Raw genomic sequence first — 24,769 nt, 5'->3', positions numbered from 1 at the left:
CCACTGCTGTTTTTTCAGTACTAAGAATTCAGAATAATTGCAGGTGGCAGCATTGGCTCTGAATTGTCTGCAAAATAGTTTAAGAATGGTGGCCCAACAGTGACTTACTGTATTGGAAAAACAAAACAAAACAGCTTGAGTTTATTGTTACGGCATTGTTCTTTGAAACATGATTTAGGTTAATCTTTGATGCCCTAATCATGGTTCCTGACACAATCTAGTTATTCAATGCAAACATTTATTCAATGAGGGGAACATTTCCTGACACAATCTAGTTATTCAATGCAAACATTTATTCAATGAGGGGAACATTTCTAGCAATAAACTTGCTGCACTGTTCAACGTTGTAGTTTGTCATAGTTTTTGTGATTAATCTCAATATGTCAGAATTCCCATCATACCAAAATAATTTGCACTTTATACTATCTAGTACAGGTACAGAGAATGCCAGTATCAGTAGTTGGTGTTTTAATACATCTTGCATCTTCCTTAAACTCAAAGCATGTATTAATACATTAGTTTCTTGTCAAAGATAAATGTTTGTATATCCATTTCATTCTGTCTTCACTCATAGGTTCTGGTTCACCAAGCAATTCTGATGATGATCAAAAAATGAATAATTTTATAGAAAAGGGTACAGTATTTTTCTTTTCTATAGTCTTATTTTTTTTCTCTAGATCATCCTTTGTTATACTTAGATTGATCTTTTTTATTAAAATATTATTTCCAGTGAAGACCAAAAGCAGAAAGATTTCCAAGATGGTAGCCAATGACATAGGTAGGAACTAGAAAAAATTCTGCTCTGTTCCAGTGCCTTACTCTATGCAACACTAACCCAGCAGCAAAAAAAAAAAAAAAAAAATTTTCAAATTTCAATGCATTAAGTTATTAATTCTTCATTCTTTACGCTAATTGGCAATTCTATGGGCTGCTTCTGTACTAAATACACTGGGTACAATCATTGTAATAAAAATAAAGGATATTGGTGGTTTAAATTCTCTGATTTTACAACTGAACCTCTCTGTTTTCTGGATGGGTGAAATTCTAATCTGTACTAGGAGTTCAGTCTATGCAAGTCACAACATTATTCCACTTCTTTTGCAAAGGTATGCTCTCACTGAGAACATGTGGATGATTCAATTTCTTTCTTTCGTGTGCTGCATTCATAGCCATATCGTCAAATTTCCATATGACTATGGTCAAAATAGAGGTAGTATCGTGTTTTCCTTTAATCATCTGGAAGAGAACTTGGTCATATGTATAAGTATGTCCGCTTACTGTTCCAGAACTGTATTTACTTTTCGGCATCCAACAATGACATGACACCATACCGGCTCCAGACTTGTATCTTAACAATTTGGCAACGAAATTGCTTTGGAATATGTTGTATGCATGTAGATTGAACCCTTTAATGCTTGGATTGAAATTAACTCTGCTTCTGACAATGGGGTTATTAAATAAATGAAGATGAAAGACTGATTTAATTTTGGGAAAGGGACTCTCCTTCCTTAACTGGGATGAGGTTATTTTCATTTCAGAATTATTGTGTTCATGGTTCATTTTGTTTTCATTTAGTACATCATTGCAGGAGGATTTCATTTTATCCCTTTAGTCAGATCAAAATGTTGAAACTACATTATATAGTAAAACTGTTTGTTAAATTACTATTTCATAGGTTGTATTGAACCATAGGTTTAAGACTAAGGAGGAAGAGATTTATTTTCCTGTAGTATCCCTTTGATTTGCTGTTTGGCAATTTAACTTTTTTCTTAAACCATTAATGCCTTTTATTGTAGTTCAGTAAGTAAGAAGATAAATAATTCGAAATTCAGTGGGATAAATAAGAGTATGATGATGAAGTCGTCTTTGGAATCTGAGGTACTGAGTGAGGAAGAGCAAGAACATGCCCTTTCTCAGTACTAGGTTGAGACGTCCTTGCAGTGATAACAGAAATGTTAGGGAATATAAGTTCTGAGGCACTGGAAACCAAAATATAATTCAAGAAAGCAAATGACTGTCGACAGTATACCATGTCAATTCATCTGTCATTAAAAAGAGTATCATTTACATGAATATTGATTAATATAATCTCCTAAAGGAAATTCAGGCTACCTAGAAACTAATGCTTAGTTCATCTGAGAAAAACAACATTTAATCTTGTTCATGTTATATCAATGCCTGTTCATGAGAAAATGTTTCCCTTCTGTCTCAGTGCAGCCTTTTCTGACCTTAAGACCACCTATCTTGTGCAAAAAAACATAGTTTGTTTGAATGTGACTTCATTACTTTTTCACTTTTTTTCAAAGAGTAATGTTATGGTATTAATAAAACATGCTAATTACAGTTCTGTAGAACTATTGACATCTGTTTCAGCTTGAAGCCTTTCAACTGAAAGTATTGTGGATGTTTTTCATAGCTGAAAAAGCAAACCATCTATTTACAAGTAACGGGTTCTTCAGGGTGTAAGTTAAACATAGAGTTAATTGAGACAGTAAGGCATTTGATGTGTAACTCATAAAAGTCTCCCAGTCGGCCAGTACTGTGATTTATGTATCTTGTGCAGTCACTGGGAATTTAAAGAAATTTAGTTACTTGCATTCTGTTAGAGTTTTGAGTGGTTTAATGCCATGTACTGAATGTTTTGTGTTTTAAGGGTTTGGTTGTTTGTTTTTTTTTCACTGCTGCATTTTCTTTACCTTATCTAGCATGTTTAGTCTGCATGGCACTTCCTGAACTTACATTCTAAACTCCTCCACATAAGTCAAACACCTCTTCTTTGGTGTTAATAGTTGCATGGTTTTGCATTTCATTGTTTTAAACTGTCTTGCCAACTAAATGTGAATGGACAATGGGTTATGTAAAATGTGCTATTTACTGTCATTAGCTTGACCATGTTGTATGAAACATTGTTTACCATCAGCTGTCTTCACATGGATGAATTTGATGTATGTAGCATGGCTGTCATTCTTTGCACTGGCATTTAGTGCCATCAATTGAAGTTCTTTCCAGTCTTTGACGATGTGTAAAATAACCTGTCAAATAGATTGTGAAACAGAACAAGCATTATTTACATTGATAATTTCAGTTGCTCTTAACATCATTCCTGTGGTTTTTGTCCCATGGGAACACTGAGTAAGGGGACCCTGCTTGCAAAGTGAAAAGTAATTTTGCTTCAGTGGTAGAGCTGTCAGTTGGTAACGTAATACATATGCCTTTAGAAATAGGAAGCCAATGTCAACTGGCTCTTACTGAAAACTTATGTAGAGGCATCTTCATTTCTACAGATTTCTATCATTAGTGACAGTATTAAATGAGGATTCTTGCTTTGTTAAAGGATCAAAAACCATCTAAGATGGCACGATAGTATAAATAAAACAAAATGTAAATATTTCATGCACCAACACTCCAGCATTGCTGTATATATACTGTTAAGATCAGTTAGTCTTCTCTTTTTTCTAAATCCTCATTTGTGAGTGTTTTGTGCTAAGGAATGGGTAGTAACTCAAGTTAAAGACCTATTGTGAATATGTTGCTTTTGGGTCGAATTTTCCTTTTATTTGCATCAGAGGTGATCTTTGGAAAAGCTGCTGTTGCCTTGGATATATGGAGATACTTGATTTAACGAACTGTTTCTAGAAATTATAGAAAGTACTGTGGTCATTATTAAAAGCAGCTGTTTGTCTTAGGAATGGCAAATGTTTGACAGTATGAATGTGCTGTGGGATAGTACAGAGAAGTCTACTAAATGTAGGTGACCTTACAGGAGGAAGAATTGTTAGGTAGCCTTTAATTTCTAATGCCATGTCATTTTTACAGAAAGTCATTGTGATCCAGCTTCACTGAAAGCAAAATCTTGAGCTGTTTTGTTACCCATACTCAATTAATTATTTGGTATGAAGAGATTTATGCAATTAAATGTATAGCTACAAATCAGGTCAGAGGTGAAGAGGTATTGTAACATCCATGAATGGAAGAAGCTTTAGTAAAAGTGCTTGCAAAATATTATAGACTCTAAGACCTTCACTAACTATTTCAGTAGGCTACATGTCAAATAATTTTCAGGAAAATGCATTTATTTTCTGCAGTTTTAAAATGTATAAGGAATTGCAAACAATATTAGTAGGCATATCTAAGCAGAACAGCTTTAATTCCAAATTTCTATAGTCCTTGGTGTTACTATTAACGTAAGGTTTCTCACGTTTGTTACATTCTAAGTGTACTCATAAATTTTTCAAACAGTGCTAAAGTCACTGACTGTTAATGCTGATTTCATGGAATAAAATCTTAAGATGCTCATAATAAGTACTCATTCACCCTAATGCCAGAGTAAGACTGCTTCTTCCAATGCATTTTTCATACTTTGATCTAATATTGGATAGATCAAGTACATCTTTTAATACATTATCTTTTAAAGTAATTTTATTATTTATATATGTAATTTAGAGATTTCAGCACTGATAATGTATTTCTCTATTTTACTGTCAGTGGTTACAATATTCAATTCTTTAAACATCTTGAAACTGGTAATGTAAATCTACCACTTCTATGTAGTTGTCAAATTGAGAAAAATTTGGGAACTTTGTCTAAAAAAATTTCTAAACTCATGAAATGTTAAATGAAATGAGCTTCATGTAAAATTTTGTTGTCTACCAAAACACCAAGGTACTTGTTTCCTTTATAATCTTTAGGTATTTTAAAGGGCTTAGACTGCTTCCTTACGTAGGGAATGGATTAGAAATCACTCTATATGCAGGAGTGTCCAACTCAAATTTCACTGTATAAATGTACAGTCCTAAAATTACATTCTACCCTTTCAAGGCAAGCACAAGGCTGATGTGGCCCCTGGTGAAATTGAGTTGGACACCCCTGCTCTATAGCTTTCAAACTGATGTGCCATACATGGTAAAGTATCAGCTCAGGATAACCCACTGCAAGTAAAATGTTACTATTACTGTTAAGTTACAGCTTTCTGTTGATAGTTCAGTCATGTCTCAGCCTTCAGGTTTTCTTCATTGAATTGGTTGACCCTCCTATGCTGAAATATAACACACTGTGCCAAGGTAACTCTTCATATTTTAACACCTGCCCCCTCAAGCCTGATCTATGAGAAATCTCCAAGAATCCCAAGTGTTGGTTTTGGACAAGTCTCCAATATCATACCTTTATATGATGCTTGATTATATTTGTTAGCAATAGAAAGAATATATATGTGCCTGTGTATGACTCTAGGTTTTATAATTTAGAGGAGTATTAAATATAGGTATAAACACAAGCAAAATAGTAGTTGTTGCCTTGAGTAGCAGCGTGGCAGGAAGAGCAAAACAGCTCCTTGATCTGTCTCCTTTTCTCACACCAGCTGAAGGTTTGTCTTGGCTGTAAATGCTTCAGCTGCCACCTCCTCCAGGAGAAGTATTAAACTGATATGAGAGCTGGTGCTTGAGCTCAGCCAGCCCCAGCAGGAGCAGCCACCATCGCCTTTGCCCTGTTGTGTGACTGCAGTAAAATGCCTGACATTGAGCCCTCTCTCTGTAGATGTCCAGCAGGTCTCTTCCATTTCTCAGATGTATATCTTTTATATTGTAGTTGTCTAGCATGTTGCTGGTTTTCATCTGAGGCATAGCAAAACTGAATTTTCCAAAAGTGTTGTAAACCATAAGCCAGATATGAATACAAGCAGGTGTTTTTATACTAAGTACCATTTAAAAACAGCATAGCAGGTGAAATATTCGTATTTTCTTATTGCATCTTTAGCCACTTTATTCTTTAAACACAAGATGGCACTACTGCTATTTAAATAGATTCTTCTTTCCTATTTACTTTTGAATTATAGAAGGCTTTGGCATATTATGTTTTGAAATGTGATTTTTTTTTTTTCCTGTGTAGCACATTAATTCACAATTTCTAGCAATTACATTCTTAACAATTCATGTATCCTCTTGTCCCATTAATGAGGCATCATTCACTGTTCATAGAAAATGATGTCTTGACAAATTTGTTTTGCCTTATCCAGCTAGTTCACACAGCTGGCCTTTCACTAAGGAATAAAAAAGATAAAATTGTGGATTGACTCTTAGAATCCAACACATTTACCTGTACTTGTTGTTACCTGCTATGTTACCTAGTACTTTTTTTTTTGTCATTTTTCTCAGTTATTAAAATTGCCCATTAAACATTTCTATTTGAAAAGCCAAAAGTGACCATTCTAGTCTTCAAAGTGACTAAGTTAACTAATCATTGCTAGTATTCACACATGGTAAAAGCTGTGAAAAGCCAAAAATAACTCAAATTATTTGTGTCCATACCTGAGCTTTTGTTCAGTATCTCAGCTTTTATGGTTTACCTGTCTAACACAGAAAACAAGTCTTATGATGAGAAACACCCATCCTTCAATTTGCAATTCCAGATGGGGTTTCATGATCTCTTTTCAAGCTGTTTTAAGTTCAAGCTGACAGCAATAAGATGGGCTCCTGGTCACTGGTGATGTTTTGTACTAGTGTTTTTCTGTTAAAAACACTGAGCTGAGCTCTGACCAGAAACAGGAGCTGATCTTGTTGGGGGGGGGTGGGGGAAGACAACAAAACAAAACCAAAAAAACACAACCCTTGGCAGAAACTTCATTCAGATGAGTTTTCGCCTCACCATTAAGCTAGGCAGATGCAAGGATGAAGGTAGAAAACATGTAGCTTTCCAGTTTCAACCTACACTAAATAAGTTAGTGACTAGAATTTCAATCTGAGAGTAAGTAATTTCAATTTAATTTAAATAGGGCATACTTTGTAACATTGACACATGAAGGAAATTAGATTATTTCTGGAGTCTTATTTTCAAATTTTTATAATGTATGACAGGAATAAAACTGTTCAACTATTCAGATGACTAGCACTTGCAATATTGATGAGCATAATTGATGATACACTGAAGTATTTCACTTTTTGAAGGAGTGGAAGTAAGTTTAAATCACATGCTGTTCTTCATGATACATAGAAAATTGAATGATTCCTGTTAAAACGATAATTAGAATGAGTTAGCTCAATCTTTAGCTGAGAGAAGCAGCAAGATTCAGGCTGCTTTATGGTGGGTATCCATTACAAGATACTCATAGAATTAAGAGGCTGTTCTCAACATCTACTTTAGGTAGAGAAGTATTACTCTTACAAGAGAGTGAATTAAATGATATATCAAAGTTCAAGCGTGTGGCTGGGAAATAAATTCAGAGTCTAGCCCTGGTCTTCTAGTTAAGCTATGTCAAAATTATTTCTCCTCCAGTAACTCTTGAAAGAAAGATGGTATAGGGATATATGACTACTAGTGTACTAGTACTAGTAACTTATATTATGGCAGCATTTGTTAGTATTGTACTGCATTTTAAATGGACTGTAAGATTTCCATTCCTATAAAGACAATTTTCCAAGTCAGGGATGAGGTCAAATGCTATTTTTTACTTCAGCAATATTATCAAAATTATACTCTTTTTTTGACAGTGTTGCAAGTGCTTGTATGATGCTGATTTCGTAATTATTCTCTGTAACGTCTTCATTCTTCTAAGGTTGCGAATTGCATCTCATTACTAGCTTTTAACATATGTACATTAAGATTTTAGTGTTATTAAAATTCATCTTTTCTCTATTTTTAAATATCTCAAAGAGAAGAGGGGACGGGATGTTAACTTTATGTAAACTTCAGTGTAGATTCTTGCAATAGCCAAGAGTCTGTGTTCTGCCTTCTAACCTGAGGAGATAAAACTCAAGGTTGAGCCAAAGCAAAATTCATCCAGTCCATCAAGTTCTGCCTAAAACCTGAGGAGAAATGAAGCTTGGCAAAAGTAATAAAATTCTGTATTTGGGGATTTTGGTATTTTTCATGCTTTACTTTGCAGCCCTCCCATGTGGAAGTGAGGCTTTGCTTTAGTAGAAATCCTATTTGAGTACTGCAATTAATGTAATAATGGTATACTAAATATGGAGAAAGAGGCAAATAAAGGCCAGCAGAATAATGTTTATTCATTTTAAAAAAAGGATATACTTCACTTTTCAGCAAAGATGTCCAGGAAGCTAAGTTTGCCAACTGAGTTAAAGCCTGATTTAGGTAAGTTTACATAGTTGACTTTATTTTTACTAAAACTGTTTTACGGAATGTGAGTACATTAGAGTCCTAAATTATGTAAACTACCGTGACTTTATGTTGTATTTATTCAAAGTATAGAACTAAAATTTTAACTCCACTCTTTTTGGGGGCCCTCAGGCACAAAATGTCATTGCTGTCATCATAAGGTAAGCCTGCAAGTCTTGTACATGGCTTATCGCACTTCTGTCACAATTTTTAGGCATCTGTCACTCACTTTATCAGTAGAATTGTGATAGGAAAAGCATGAATAAGCAGGTAATATAAGGAAAATTGCTGCCTGTTTCGAATCATCTAATAATTTTTAAATTGAAAAATTAAATATTTTAAGACTAACAGGATATGTTGAGGTCCACTCAACAGACAGCTGGATGTAGTTTTACAAATGTTAATTGTTGTTGGGGACCACTCTTTAAACAAAAATAATATACAGCTGTTCAGATGGATGACCAGTCTGAGGACTTCATTTTTCTTGAAAAAGCATGGTACCTTTTTATGTAAGCAGTTCAGTTGTGAAGTCTATAGCACTAAAGCTCATTATATTGCATAACTAGAACAGCATACAAATCAGTAGATTTATTATTGTTTTAGTACTTTGACTGCCAGCTTGTAGCTCAGATCCAGCTTCCTTGCCTTGTTCTCTGAAGACGATGGGGGACAGCTGTGGACCTACAGCAGTAGATGCTGCCTTCTGCTGCCACAGCTCCCTCCCCTCCTCCAGCAGAGTCACTGCCACAAGCCCAGGAGAAGGCAGCTGCAGAACTGTGTATTTGACAACTGCTGCTACCAGCAAGGAAAGAGTCCACTGGGGTGTCCTGAAACTGAGTGGGACCACCCTGATTTACGATGTACACTTACAGCTTGCTCCACTCAGAGAAATGTGAAGTTGGAAGAAACCCTCAGAGAGCCTTTAATCCATTGCTAAGGCAAGGATCCATATGGCTGACAGTTCAACCCCTCATCTACTCATGAGCCTCCAATAAATAAGTTTTCAGAAAAATCCTAAACAGAAAGTTCCAATGTTTTTGGTCAGACAAATTCCCTGTTGTTTAATCAGTTTTCCTTGCTTCCATATTAACTTTTTCTTGTCCTTTCCACAATAAACAGGGATAACGAGTGTTCCCTATCTTTTTGTTAGCCATCTTTTAAGCTGCTGAAATCTGTCATCATATCTCTAATCTTCATTTTTGCAGACTATTTTTTCATAAAGTTCAGTTCCTTCTCCTTTTTTAGGTTATGTTGTCTAAGTCTAGGATGGCTTCTGTTGATCTCATCTGGACTTGGAATTTTTCCTCATCTTTCTAAAACTGCTGTGCTCAGAACCAGAGGGACTTAACTGTGGCCTTGTTGGCACAAGAGAGCAAAAAAAAGTTGATTTCCCCCCCCCCTCAATCTGTCTGTCTGGTTCTTCCTTACTATATTTATTAATGTTTTAGAGATAAGTTCAGTTTAGGGTGAATTTTACCATACTTTGCAAACTGGACCACATTTGTACTTAGATATTATCTCATTTATTCTATTTCTACTGTTATTTTACTCCCAGTTCTTTTATAGTTCTTTTATAGCATTAAGTACTAAGAAGGGTGGGGTTTTTGTGAAGACTAGAGAAAAAAGCCAAAATTCAGTATTTTCCAATCCTGAGATTCAGCATGTTCTACATAACTTAATGTTTGCTGTTCTTTCTACTGAAATAATGGATTTTTTTTTTTTTTTTTTGGTCAACTCACTTCTCGTATACTCATAAAATACTTTGTCCTTTCCAAATTTTAAATAGCCTTTGACTGGTTTTGTGTGACTTTGCACATGTGTAGATATCTGCACTTAGATACCTGATTTTGTTCCGTGTAACATTCTTGTAGGTCTTCAGGTCTGTAAATAACTCAGGCAATTATGATCTTTATTTATTTTACTTTTATCTTTTCTCCTAGCAAGATAGCTTTTACATAGCGTTCTTCAGCGATTGTCTGCTTGCTTGGATTTTTTTGGTCATTTATGTGGGCCTATCTACTGGCTCTGAGACTATTGAAATGCCTTTCTCCCAAATTCATTGTGCTTATTTACTCTCTGTTCTTTCTATGGCTTCCTGAAACCTGCTCTTCCATGATCTTGTTCTTTCAAATTACTTTTCTGTCTTTAAATTTTTACCCTGCCTCTTTTCCTACTTAAATAACCAAAACAAAATCCTAAACTACATGTTTCTGTGTTTATCCTCCACTTTCTAAAACAGAAGTTATCTTGAACATAGTCTGCATTATACCATTGCTCTTCGATGTTGTAATCCAGGTGGTACCATTACCACTAGGTCCTATCCCTTAGTTTAGTGGCTCGAAAGAGCTTCATCTTTTCATCTTTCTGACAAAGAGGTCTGTAGCTGTTCATCACACTGTTCCCTCCTTTTCATCTGAAACTAATCCATTAACTCATCATAGATTCTTCCCTGACTTCAGGGTATATAATATACACTAATGCAGTCAAACTCTTTACTCCCAGTTCTCTTTCCTGAATGAATGTCGACTCTTCACAATGCCTGTATTGTCCCGCAAGTTACTTTTTATGGGTTTTTTTCCTGTCCCTTCCAATGCTTCCGGAATTTGTACACATGGTCCTCAAATATTCAACCAAATACAACTCAAGTGCACGTTTGATTTTATGCCTATTGCAGTTAACATATGATTATATTCAGACTGTTTAATTCATGTAAGAGTTGAAAAAACAAAGTTTAGTCAAGCCTGGAGAAGCAAGCATCTTCAGAGGTTGTGCTCATTAGAGGAATTATTTAAAAAAATATCTGTTTTCATTGTTTTACTCTGGATTTGATTTTTTTTTTTTTTTAATGTGAAAACTTTAGGATGTCAACATTCGAGCGGCCGACCTACTTTCTTTTTATAATCCATGTTTTAAATTTCACTTAGCTGAAGTTTAGCAAGACAATTTTTCTATCCTTGTTGGAAGAAAACAAATATGTCCTGAGAAGATAGACTGTATATGTTGAGTAGATATATTTAGTCAGCTGAAATCTAGCGTGTATGCTTTTCAGATGCATGTTAGGTGTTCTTTGTAGAAAGTCTTGCAATAATTTAATGAAGTTAACATAGTGATACTTCCAGAAAGCATGTGGTTAAATGTTGCTCTTTTGCTCTTAAACCTGCTTTAAAGATGACCATTACATCTATACCCTCCCAAAAGTTCCAAAACAATAGCTTAATTTTTTAAAAGCCATTATATAAATTGCATTAAGCTGTTACTAGTAAGGGCTGTCTTATGCTGAAATTTTGAATTTTGGAGTGATGAGTTAAAGAAAAGCATTAATTTGCGAGCGAGATAAATTCAGACATGCTGATGTGTTAAGTATCGCCATGTGTACAAACAGCACACAGTTAGAAGCACATTTACTGGTTTGCGGCTTTTGTTGATAGTAGAATTCACTCTCTGCTACGAGAACCTTATTTGCTAAGCAGTAAGCAAGATTTCCTGAGAAGTATATGAGTGCAATTTTGTACAGTATTCAAAACAGAAATCTTCAACTTTGCATATCAGTACCAGGTGGTATTTGATATATAGCATTAAATATTTCTCTTGCTAAAAGTTTGTGTGTAAATAGCCTGTTAAACCTACTCCATACAGTTTCCTAAAGCGGCACAATGTTATTTTGAGTCACTACAGCTTATGTGTTATCATGCTGTCTGGATGTAACTGCAGTTCTTAAACTGAAGTAGTTGCATCTTCACAAGTTTATGAAACCGTGTTTCATGGAAGACAATTTCTTAATCTGATCAATGAATTAATTGGCAGAGAGGTTTGTAATTCAGTTTGTTGGGGGCTTTTTTTTGTGTGTGTGTTTTGTTTGGTTGGTTTGTTGTTTTTTTTTTTAAAGGAGGAGTCCTGTTTAGCTGTTATTTTTCTGTCCTAGGAAGACAGATATATGCATAACAATTGTTCATGACAATTACCTAATTGCAACCCCTGCAAAAAAAGATTGGGTGCTTTGTTCAGGGTATAGCATTGAAAACAGGGCCAAAAGGAAATATGACTGAGGAAGAGTGCTGGAGTAATAATCAACAGAATTATAGTGTATACTTCATGCTAAAGAACAAAAAAAATCTGGTTTCATGCCTACATTTTTCCATTCTTTTTAATTAATACTGATTTATTTTCAGATGTGAAAGACAACTCTTTCAGTCGATCCCGGAGTTCTAGTGTAACTAGCATTGATAAAGAGACACGTGAGGCAATTTCAGCTCTTCATTTTTGTGAGACTTTCACAAGAAAGGCTGATACATCACCTTCCCCGTCCCTGTGGGTTGGGACCACACTGGGTACAGTGCTTGTCATTGTCCTGAACTTACCCCCAGGAGGAGAGCAAAGACTTCTTCAGCCAGTTATTGTTTCTCCTAGTGGTATGTACAAAGCAAATGGGCTAAAGTATACTTCGATAAAGTGTTGGTGGTGTCGTTCTTACTTTAGATAAACTATTTTTCTCTGTTATAGATCAGTTGGAAATTATACATACTTCATTGATCTAGCTACTAATGTTAACAATCTAGACTGATTACTTCATTACCAGAGTTTCGAAGTTGCAAAGTTGAAAATACATTCTCATATAATATAAAAATACCACTTTAATGTATATTTGCTGAGAAAAAACATGCTTTCTAACCTTAACGTAGTACATGGCAATTGTCAAACAGATAGTGGAAGAGATGCGTATTTCAAATGTTCCTTTTTTTTTTGAGTAATTTTCCTGCTTTATAAAAAGTAAATAAATCAAGGGCTGTATATTGAACAACTAACTTTAAATGTGATAGAATATTTGTTTGGATTGCTCTGAAAGGTCTTGTATCTTGTTTTCTGATACACAGCAACTGATTTTGTTTTAATTATGTATTAATGGTTTGCTTTCCTGCTACCACTGTCTCATGCAGAATATGCTGCTCTGCTCTACTTTGCTCACACTCATAGTTTCAGGATGTGCAAATTGCCATTCCATTTGATTGAAATAGTGATTAGGAATAGTGTGACCTCTAGACCATATTTCACTTGTGGTTATCAAGTATGGTATTGGCAGCAGTATTCAGACATGGTAACAGGATTGTAAAGGCCATGCTGCAGACTGGACAGTTACTTTAATCACTGAATCTGCAGTATGAACCTTAAAAGATACTGCCATATGCGTGATGTGGTTATTTTCATGTACATAGCAAATGTTCATGTTTTTACTTCCATGTGAATAAATATAAGTAAAATAAGACATGCATGAGCCCAAGATCGGGCATACAGAGACAGTGATTTAAACAATTGGGAGGGAACATTCCCTCTTTCGTTTTATCTTAGAGAAGTGGATTCAAATGTAAGCTGCAAGGGGAAAACACACACACACATAAAGACAGGTTGCTTGTTTCTGAATGTGTGAATGTGTCTGTATTGAAGAAAGAGGTGGTGCTCACCTTGGGCTAACAGCATTTACTGTAGATATTAAGCACACAGTGTATTCCTCTGGAGTGAATGAAATTAGTTTGACACTGAACTCAAATCCAAATGTGTATTCCAGCTTCACTCTCTTAGAAATGTGTAGGTTTCTGTTGAAGTTAATGGAAGAGTATGCATATGCTTAACTCTTGAAAACTAGTTTAACATTTTCTTGAATGCATATGTGCTATTGCACATGCTTCCTTGGTTTTCACATTATTGTCCAAAGGCTTTTCTAAGTTTGTTTTGCTACACAGGCAAGCCTAGATTCTTGTTTAGTTTTCATTTTACTGACCGCTTTAAGGAATATTTTGTATCTTGAAAGACAGTTCAGGAGAATTGATTTAGAAAGGTGCTCAACTTCTTTTTCCTAGGAACCATCCTGAGGCTAAAAGGGGCAATCTTGAGAATGGCTTTTCTGGATACCACAGGATCTCTGGTCCCACCAGCACATGAACTGTGGAGAGAACACAATGTTCCTGAAGATAAAGATGAAAAAGATAAATCAAAAAAGCGACGACCTGTCTCAGTGTCCCCCTCTTCCTCTCAGGAAATCAGTGAAAACCAATATGCAGTGATATGTTCGGAGAAGCAAGCAAAAGTTATCTCACTGCCATCCCAGAACTGTATTTATAAGCAAAACATAACAGAGACTTCTTTTGTTCTTCGTGGAGATATAGTGTCATTGAGTAACAGTATCTGCCTTGCATGTTTCTGTGCCAATGGACATATTATGACCTTTAGGTAAGACCTGTTTGGTAGTAACTTAAATATAAAGAGAAAAAAATAGTCTTCTGCTAGACAGAAAGTGTCCTTTTCCATAAGAAAATGAATAAAACAAATCTATATTCACTCAGTATTGATGAACCTCTAACACTTGAGCCTGGATAATTTTGATTATGCATTCTTATTGGAAGTCGTGCCTTTAACACATGAAAAAGTTTACCAGTTTAGCTCAAGCTATTCTTAGTCAACAAATAGTTCCAAGCATGTGATATACATCTTTGATTTTGTTTCTCAAATGTGAATTTACTCCCTAATGGAGAAAAGTGCATTGATCAGACATTCAGCTGGTACCTGACCACAACTCTGCATGTTTTTGTGCAGCTGTTTGCATCACACTCATGCTTCAAGTTTACTTCTTGTGTAGCCTGCTCATGTCTTGAAGGTCTTAAACTTGGGCTATAAAGGCAAGATTAATAGCTTGTGGTTGTAGCATAGAAATAAGTAATCTAAAGAAAGAGATTTAAGTTAGGAACTTAAACGTGTATAAAAGTAATGTTTGAATATATTTTCCTTTCACCTATGTAATACATCCTTTCTTTAATATTTCCAAATGCTATTTTATTCTGAATAGCACTGTGTGTATATACATATATATATATATATATATATATATATACACACTTGCACTTCCGTTTTAGTCCTGGCTAATGCTAAGATGACTGTGAAACATGGCATTATAAATTTGTGCCAGTAAAATTCCTAAAAGGTTATTTTTAAGGTTGCAAAAACAAATTCTCAGCTTGGGAAATTCTCTAAAACGGTGCTTCTTCAGGAAGTTGTTAAGAATAAAACTAAAGCTGATCTGATACAATCAAAACTTACTTATAGGATGTAAGTCTGTTAACTGCATTGATCTATATCCCAACATATATTCTAAACATCTCTAGAAAATGCTCACCTTGCTGGGCAATCACTGTATTTTCCCTAATTAAAACTGAACTGAATAATGTTCAGAGACTGTTTATTCTGGTTTTCTTCAGGGTTTATTGTGCTGCCAGGAAGAGACTTCATGTGCTGTTTGTGTAAAGTTGTCAGTGTGTTGTATCATAACCAAGATGTCCCATACTTATCTACTGAAACAAGTTTAGATAGGACCTACGATTCTGTTACAGATTTGTTCGATACTCTGAAAATGCAATCTGGATATCATGTTTTGCCTGTCTGATCTAATATTTTTTGTTGTTTTTGTCTTGAAGCTGTAAGGACATTTTAGGCTTCCATCGGTCTGAAGCAAAGCACTTCCCTGTTATTAACTTGCTCTTAGGAATATTCTTTTTTTAGATAAATGCACAGCAGAAGTGCCATTTCTGGGTGATGTGCTTACAAGAGAATATTGCATTTTATTTCTTACCTGTAGAACTCGCCTCTGAACTCATGTTACCTGTTCTTCTATGGCAAATGAAAGGAAGGAGAAGTCTCCTGCCATCCACAATCTGTAAAATGCAGGCTTAACATTTAGAAATCTCAATATCATAAAAAAGCAGCACCACCCAGTGCTGACTGTTGCAGTTACTGCATCTTTCTTTGTCATTGCTTTTGGCTTCACTTTGCCACTTCACTGCTTTTCTAGAAACAATCATCTTAAGCAGAATGTATCTGCAGCAGACACTGCTTAATGTATTGTTAGTACATTTGCATCTAACATCTTGCATAAATTATGTTTTTACAAAAATTTCCCAGGGGATGTTTTTGAGATAGCAGTTTATTTTGGGTTCTGTTTATGAAGGCATCAGGTGTTCAGTCACTTCTTACTTGTGTTTATTATTACTGTGAGGTAGAGGAATGATTTTAGCAAAAGCATTGTTATAGCTTGATGAGTAATTATTGCAGTTACATGTACAGGGTCAGTAAATAGAAGGTAAGCAATCTTTGCCCTGAGAGGACTTCTTGAATATGCAGTCGGACAAAACAGATGGACATAATTCATAAGTCTGTTGTTTGAGGCTGCTGAATTCTGTTTGTCTTTTAAAGCACACCCCTGTGTATTTCCAGGTGTTCCTGAGGAGAGATCTTTTAGACTTGCATTTTTAGTCAAAGAGAAATTCTTCACCTGAGAGAAGAGGCAGGATGTTCAATTGTAAACTGTTGGCAGATACTTATAAAAATACTTTATTAGTAGTGACTGAATAATGATTTAAGTGAATCCGTGATTTACGTGCTCAGAGTATCATTTAAATTATACTTTTAAACCCGTGTGATGCAGATGTTTGAATTTCACTTTTGAGGTGCTACCTTAATCTCATAAATATGTTTTGAGATTTTGTAATTGCCTTAAATGATACTCTGTTTGTCATACTTATGCAGACGGTGAAGACAAAACAGTTTGTGGTTTAAAAATGAGCCATTTGATCAATAATAGACAATCATGCTGTATTTAAACATGTTTTCTTTATTTCTTAAGTTTGCCAAGTTTAAGGCCATTACTGGATGTATATTACCTGCCACTCACCAATATGCGGATAGCCAGAACATTCTGCTTCACCAATAATGGACAAGCACTCTATCTTGTCTCACCGACTGAAATACAGAGGCTCACCTACAGTCAAGAAACATGTGAAAATCTTCAGGTAACAAATTTTTTTAAATTACTGTTTTCTGTTATGGATACACTTGGAGCTTCTCAGTTCTAGATTCACAATGCTTATAGTAATTAAGTTTGTCATAAAGCCAAGCACTTCAGCTTTGATACTTTGATTTTTCTCACTGTAGAGTCTGATTCAGAAAGAATAATTTCTCTTATTTTTTTCTGTTTCATCCATCCTATTGTATTTTAAACAGTTTCTTAATTTCCTATCTGATTGGTAGCAGACTTCTTTGTTTAACATGTGCGGTTAACAAAACTCCCTTGTTCAACTGATGCTGGTGGATGTGCATGCTGAAATAAGCAGGGAATGCTAACTCAGGATACTTGAAGGGAACTATTATGTTTCAGCGGTATTAACAGCTTGAAAAGACTCTCAGCCATGCTTCAGCTTGGAAGTTGTATAGGACACTGAAATAGCAGAGATGCAGGCTGTAAGCTCGATTTTTTTTGTACCACACATGGATATGAGTATTTGTAGGTAATGGTTTCAACAGAACAAAACCAGGAGTTTTGCCATATTGTTGAGGGGTAAATACAGCTTTACTCAAATCCCCTTCTTTGCTACTGAATTTTGTGAGCTATAAACTTGCAATAATTAGAACAGATGGTTTGGACGGTTTTCTTAATACGATTTTATTTATTTCCGTCACCTTGCAAAGGCAGATACCTATTAAAGCAGATTCATTTTGAAATTCAAATCCATGAAAGAAGTCCTTAAAGTGAAAAATATTCCATTAATTTGTGTGTGAAATAATGTATGCCTTGTTGTGCCTCCTCTTCATTGCTAAGGAAATGTTGGGCGAGCTCTTCACTCCTGTAGAAACACCAGAAGCACCAAACAGAGGATTCTTTAAAGGCCTGTTTGGAGGTGGTGCACAATCACTTGACAGAGAAGAACTCTGTAAGTTTATAGTATTCAGTATTTTCCTGGTATTTCTACCCAAGGAAGCCAAAGATTCTTGAGAAATGCATTACCTGTGTTAATAGACGTTACATTTGCAAAGAGGAAAGTAAAAAAAGGAAATGACAAATACCTTTTCATGGCTTTTATGTGATGTACACCTTACCAACAAGATCTGAAAAGCTTGCTACTGTTTTTCTCACAGGATCCTTTAAGTCATTTATTGAGGAATAGTTTATAAAGTAAGAAACTGATCTCATTTTTATTCATCTTTGAGTACTTACCAGTTTTTTTAATGCTGTTAAATTGAAAGGGGCTGGTTCTGGAAAACACTATTCTGGAGAGTGAGAAAATTAAAGCTTCATTCTACTTCAGTTCATTCACTAGATTATTTTTCCTCGTTTGACTTGTGCAGAGATGCCTTAGGAATGAGAGAAAGGACAGCAGATATGGTGAAGTAATTATTACTTTATCATTTTCTCATTCTTTCTTTGATTACAGCTTCATTTTTTTACTATGGTGGCATGCAGCAGTTTAATACATTTAACTTCCACTTATTCGGATATTTGCTAGATAACACACGATATTATGCAAGTTTATTTGTAAGAAGTTTCCTTTTAAATATGAAACATATCCGTTAAAATAGACAAGGCTCCCTAGCAATCCTTTTTTTTTTTTATTCTTTTGATCTAGCCAATAAAAATTAAATTAGTCTTTACTACTTGTGCCTGTACATTTTCAACAAATATCACGTAGTTAGAGGTCACTTTCTGCATAAAAATTCCATTTGTATTTTTATGTTTAATACTTTGAGAGGTTGGTCAAGTATTCTATTAGAGAAATTTATGCGCACAAATTACATGTTTATTATGACTGGGACAGGAGAAAACAGCTTTTTCATGGCAACAGAAAAGTACTCTTGAAATAATGTAAAGACATAGCTTCTAAAGCTACAAGTTTCCATCACCAAGTTTTGACTCAGATCTTCAGAAGGAAAATAGTACTGAATGAGGGAAAAAAAGCCTGAAATTGAGTTCACTGACAGTGCAAAAGACATTGGAAAATGCTTTAAAATAGTCATATTTAACATGAGGGTCACAGCAGAATATTATTTCTTTTTTATTCTTGAGAATTGACAGAAAAATGTTTATAGTGTTAGTTGAAATCTAAGTCGTTCTTCCTAGAAGCATAAAGTCAGAAAATCTTGAAATAACTGCAACAAAACTTACTTTAAAAGTTAATATTATTTTTCCAAGAGGTTAAAAGAAGAAAATATTAAAATCATAATTTGTTTGTAAAAAAAAAAAAAAAAAAAAGTTAAAATATTATTTGGTTTGATTTAAGCATCCAAAAATCTTTTGGCCTTCACTCAAATTTTTGTAGAGTGTACAATTCAGCATGAGATGGAAACATCCATTAAGTGTCTGGGCTGAACTAGGTGGCTGGTGTCCCATTGTGAGCAAAAGAAATGTAGTTAGTGTGGTCACTGGAACCTAGAGAGATGTTCAGCTAACCGTTTGTGAGTGTTTACTTTAGGATGAGCTGGTTTGTTCTTACAGCTGTATTGCCTTTTCATGAGTTATATTACATTATTTTTTTACCAGATTTTTACAATAATGAGTGCACGGACACCTAATCTTCAGGTGTCTGCACCTCAAACTGAACTTCCATCATAGGAAACCTGCTGGTGGAGTCATGCTGGCTACAGCAGCAAAGCACTTCCAGAGCTGACCACAGCTTGCCTCTTCGAAATTCTGCTTTGCTGAACTCCCAACACCTTCCCTGTGAAGCAAGCTGTATTGTTAAAAAACACTTCACCAGCACAATTCTGTTGATGACTGTAATGCCAGCACTATTGAGAGGGTTTTAATTTCACATTCGAGCTGTGAAAAGGTTGTAATTTTATAACCTGCCTGAAAACTCTGAAATATGTTTGAAAACTCTCAATTTTATAAAATACTAACATTGAGAAGTATTGCTTGAAGTCATGCCTGTGTTGAGGTGCTCAGTGTCTATGATAAAAATGACATCTCTTTATAAACTGGTTACATTGGTATTTATGTAATAATGACCAAACTTACTTACTATTCCGTTTTTATTGCTTTTCAAATGCCTTCAGTTGGAGAGTCAGCATCTGGGAAGGCATCAAGAAGTCTCGCCCAGCATATTCCAGGGCCTGGGGGTATTGAAGGCGTCAAAGGAGCAGCATCTGGTGTAGTTGGAGAACTAGCACGAGCCCGGTTGGCACTAGATGAAAGAGGACAGAAACTAGGAGAACTGGAAGAAAAAACTGCAGCTATGCTTTACAGTGCTGATTCTTTCTCTAAACATGCTCATGAGGTGAGTCGGTTGCATGTTAAACTGAGAGCATTAAACTGATTCTCTGCCAAATAAATGCAAGGCTGGCAAGTAGCTGGCTTCTGCAAGGGAATGTTAGAGGTATCTAAATGGAATGCAATATCCTTGATAAAGGACACTTCACTTTTATCTGTCAATCCTAATAATTAAGTATTAATGTAAGCAGCTTTGTCTTATGGCACATGAGTCTAGAGAGTATCCTCTCTCTGAGTGGCATATAGACTTCCAAATATGTGGCTCAGTTCCCATTACTTTAAGATTTTGTCACTGAATCGGAGAAGAAGAGTAAATGCTCTGTGTGAGATGCCTGTGGTTCTTAAGAAAGACCCAGCTGTTGAATGCAAACCCCATGAATCCAAGCGAGTTTGAATCCAAACTATTTCTTTTCCTCAGTAACTAGGATGGCTTTTCATGCAGATCTCTTTCCATCCCCTGAACTGCTGCTCCTGAACTTCCTAGTTCTCCCCAAAATGTCTTTTACTATCTGAGGCAAGATTAGCAGTGATTCTACCATTAGAAAATTCATCATGCTAAACCCTCACTGTTCACTAATGTTGTTCTTGCAATTTTGAGAAGCCTTACTAAAGTCCCTCTTTGTCATGCTGCTTTGTAAGCCCATAATTTGTATCGTTGTACTTTTTGATGTATTATAGAAACAGTAATTAGAAATTGCTTTTTGTTTTTTAGATGATGTTGAAGTACAAAGACAAGAAGTGGTACCAATTCTGATGATGCTCATCAATTACATCTATTTAATTTTGTCCCAATGAAAAAATCTTCGGTTTTCATTAATTTTGGCAGGACCATTGAAATTTAACGGAGTATTCACCAGTGGATACTGTTGTTTCCTAGCACAAATCACACACTGATTTACTGTTTTACCTCAGTCGTGGCTTTAGCTGAGGAGCTTTATATTTAAAAGAAACACACAAAAAAAGCAAACTTGAGTGTTTCTTAGCTGTTGGTTAGCTGAGAGTTGGAACAGAGGAGGTTACTAGAACATGTGGAAAAGAAGGTAAAGGGAAAACGTGGTGTGAGATGGGCAGGGGCAATGCAGGGTCAATCCTGTGTTAATATTTTATATGCCAAAAGTTTTTGTGCTACTGTAATTGCTGCCAGTGTTATACTCTCCTGTGAGGAGAGGCAATAAATCAGGGGTCCAAGAGCTGGAATAGTCATTTGTCTTGCTGGATGGTAGCTGACTGACTTACCCTCTCTAGGACTCAACTTTATTTACCATTACTGTTGAAGAAGAGTTGAAGTTTGCTCTCACTTCTTTCATCGGAAAAGCTGGAAGTTTGGAAGATTTCATGTTGAAAATTGTATACATAGTTGACTTGTGCATAGTCTTTTCTTGGACCCCTGATCTAGTATTCTTGTATTCACATCATATTCTGTGGAGTGCAAAACAAGAGAATACACAGTTTTTGCATTAAAAAAGTCAAGTGAATAATATGACTGAAATGTGTCATGCTGGGAATTTTCATTTGTGTGATGGCCGTGCAATGTGAAATGTGGTAACATCTTCATTGTAGTAAGAATACTTCAACTTCAGTTAAATATTATTTTTTGCCAAAAATAGTTATTGGTTCTGTTTGTATAACATTTAGAATTGGCTGTGGGTTCCATTCATGCTGTGAATTTTTATAAATGTTTAAAAGAATGTACCTTTACAGCCATTAATGAAAATAGCTGAGATAATTTTGCTCAAAATTAAGTTCTAGATGCCCCTTTAGTCCTTTACTATGATATCAGATAATCATGGACTCAGGTTTTCAAACAGTTTTACACTCTGGAGGTGCTGATGCATGAGTAATGGCAAGCATCTAATATTTAATAGTTGTCAGTATATTGTTTAGCAAATTTCTAAATCCTGCTAGTAAGTTACAAGTACCTATCTCAGCCCCACACAGCGCTAAAGGCAGTTGGGCCTGAAGTTTGGGTTTTAGTCTCTAAAGCAGTGTTTTCAGTAGTGTGGGCAGTGGTAAGTGTCCACTAAAACTTCAGGAATGGGTGAAACGATGCTCACTTTGGGTGAGGTAAATAATACAGCTGCGCTAACTTGTTAATGGCTGCTGCACTAGAGCTGTAACAGTGGGAATGACCAGAGCTCTTTGAAAAAGAGAGAATTCCTTAAAATGTTTGCATTTAAAAAATAATTTAGACTTTTTTTTTTCTCAAAGCAGGAATAGTTACTGACTGGTCTTGTTTTATAAAAGGGAGTACTTAGAACCTGAAAGATCTACATTGTCTGAAATTAATAATTCACATTTTTTCCTCCAAGCACCACATTCTGCGTGGGTTTTTTTGCACACTTTCTGAATGTTCCCAGAGCAAAACCTCAGTTGTATTTGTATTGTAAAATGATGTTGCAGGTACATAGATAGGGCAACTTTACAAAACGCTTAAATTATGTGCAATATTGAAGTTACTGATCGTTCTTGATTCCTTTTTCAAATGAAAGGCAAGTATGTTTGGACTTCATAGCACAAATTGATACTTTCTCTGATTTTATGTATAACATTTAATTTAAAAAGACAAGTGAATTCTCTTGCCAGTAGGAGGGCATGCCGTACCATGCCCACTGTGCAAAGAACTTGACAAATGAGGATGTGACAATTTGAACAAGCATCATTATGATTTCCTGATGACTCTGTCCCATACCTACTGAGGCAATATTAATTCCAGTTACTTAACTCAGCTTGTCACACAATTTTTGCCTCTGCATGTTAATTGATTTATTTTTCAGTGTCTAATGCATATTTAAGTTCACACCATTTTGTTAAGAATCCAGAAGAAAACTGGATAGACTACTTCCCATAACATTTCAAAAAATAACAACACCCTAGCTGACACTTGTCCCCTTATCTCACATTTATAAATTGAGATAACTGATTATTTGACCTGGTGAAGAGGAGCTATATTTTAGAGCAACAGAATGCTGTAAAATTATTCTGGCCAGGCTCTGAAGAAAGGACGGCAAATGTTTGTTTCAGCAAATTGTGGTATTAGTTGAGTTGGAAGATTACCTTGGCTTGAAAGGAAAGCGTACTTAACTTCCCCCCTCCAAAAACCAAGACAATGAGAGACCATCTGCCAGTACAAGAAGAGTAGTGGCTTACTTGGTGTTATAGAGTTTATCATAGTTGAATCTTTTTTGTGTTGCATATGTGAAGAGGGTGCTTCTAGATTTGAAAACTAATGAAATGATTGCTCACGAGATGAATACAGAAATGGTTCTTGCTCAACAGAAGGGGCTATGTACAATTTTAGTCTAAAAAGTTCCTTTTTCCTTCTCTGTGGAAGGGAGTTGATCGTACATACATCATTGCATCTTCTGCTGTTGGTGGTGCACCTTTTGTACAGCAAAATATATTGAAATCCTTGTGGGGGGAGCACCCCTGATTTTTTGCGAGCATTTTAGTTGTGTGAAACTTTTTTTAGAGTATCTGGAAAACTATTATAAAGTACAATTGAGCTATTTCTTTTTTGTTTGGTTGTTTTTTTCAATGGATGTGTGAGAAACTGCTGCTGCCTATCTGTTTATATGTAGTGTGTCTCATTAGGAACTGTAAACTGAAGATGCTTTTCTTCATCCTAGTCCTGCCAAATTGTAACTTTTGAATGTTGACATGTGTTAAATATGTGTGTATTCCAAATAAGTCTGAAGGTGTTACACCACAGGCATTTCCAGTGATTTGTTCTTCAGCAAACAGTCAGTTATAAAATGTAGTAATATATAGCTGTGTTCCTTGTCTGTCTTTATGCAAAGATTTTTGCCTGAGGTGGTATTTGCATGGCAGGTGATGTTAGAAAGCTCCGTCCAAAGGAGGATTTTTGGAAGAAAGTTTGTATCCTTTTTTGCCTTTGTTTTCCTTTTCTCTTTTCTTTCCTTTTTTTTTTTTTTTGCTTTATTAATGGCACTGATATTACCTGAACTTTTAAACTTGAATTTTTCCTGCACTTTAATTCAATCATGGCATTTTATTCCTTAATTTTGTTTCTATATTTGTGCAAATCAGGTTCATTATTTGTATATAAACACACACATTCAATGAAGACTTTAGAACAGATTACTTTCAGGCACATTTGCTAATTATGTGACTATCATTTAGAATGTGTGTTTTCTTAGCAAAATATGTATATACAAGTATATACAATATAGAATCTAATGAAAGGCACTTATCCTGTGTAGACATTCACTTTATAAATTACTGCAACACTTTCAGATTTGTTACTAGATAATACAATGAAATCTATTTATACATACTGCTTAAGAATATACTTTTAGTTTTAAATAATTTTTATATGTACACTTCTACCTTTAATTTTAAAAATACTTATGTTCAATTTTTAAGTCAAAGTACTTAAAGTATGTATATTATCCATAGAAGAAGTTGTTTTAAGCTTATGAATACATTCATATCTCATATCGAGATGATACAATTACTAATCAATGAAAACAAATAGCCCATCTTGCTTTACAGAAAATAATCATACATATTTTTACCTCCCATCTTGAACATTCTCAAACAGTTCTCTTAGTATGGAAA

The 24,769-nt window shown here is 35.1% G+C and overlaps 1 protein-coding gene across 3 annotated transcripts in view; it reads left to right on the top strand.

Moving 5' to 3' along the window:
* Window positions 1–21,371, top strand: part of STXBP5 (syntaxin binding protein 5) — a 95,894-nt gene extending 74,523 nt beyond the window's left edge. Inside the window, exons 20-28 of one of the 3 annotated variants that reach the window (XM_080342778.1) lie at window positions 575–634; window positions 731–778; window positions 8,035–8,085; window positions 12,279–12,518; window positions 13,962–14,331; window positions 16,775–16,940; window positions 17,747–17,858; window positions 19,978–20,198; window positions 20,904–21,371. In XM_080342778.1, coding sequence (XP_080198904.1) covers window positions 575–634; window positions 731–778; window positions 8,035–8,085; window positions 12,279–12,518; window positions 13,962–14,331; window positions 16,775–16,940; window positions 17,747–17,858; window positions 19,978–20,198; window positions 20,904–20,945 — 1,310 coding nt within the window. In that variant the 3' untranslated portion in view covers window positions 20,946–21,371. The remainder of the gene's footprint in view (window positions 1–574; window positions 635–730; window positions 779–8,034; window positions 8,086–12,278; window positions 12,519–13,961; window positions 14,332–16,774; window positions 16,941–17,746; window positions 17,859–19,977; window positions 20,199–20,903) is intronic. The other 2 variants (XM_080342779.1, XM_080342780.1) reach the window with 2 other exon arrangements.
* Window positions 21,372–24,769: the final 3,398 nt, after the last annotated feature.

This window comes from Nesoenas mayeri, assembly GCF_963082525.1.
Source record: "Nesoenas mayeri genome assembly, chromosome: 3".
NCBI lineage: Eukaryota > Metazoa > Chordata > Aves > Columbiformes > Columbidae > Nesoenas > Nesoenas mayeri.
This window is presented reverse-complemented; position numbering and strand designations above follow the sequence as displayed.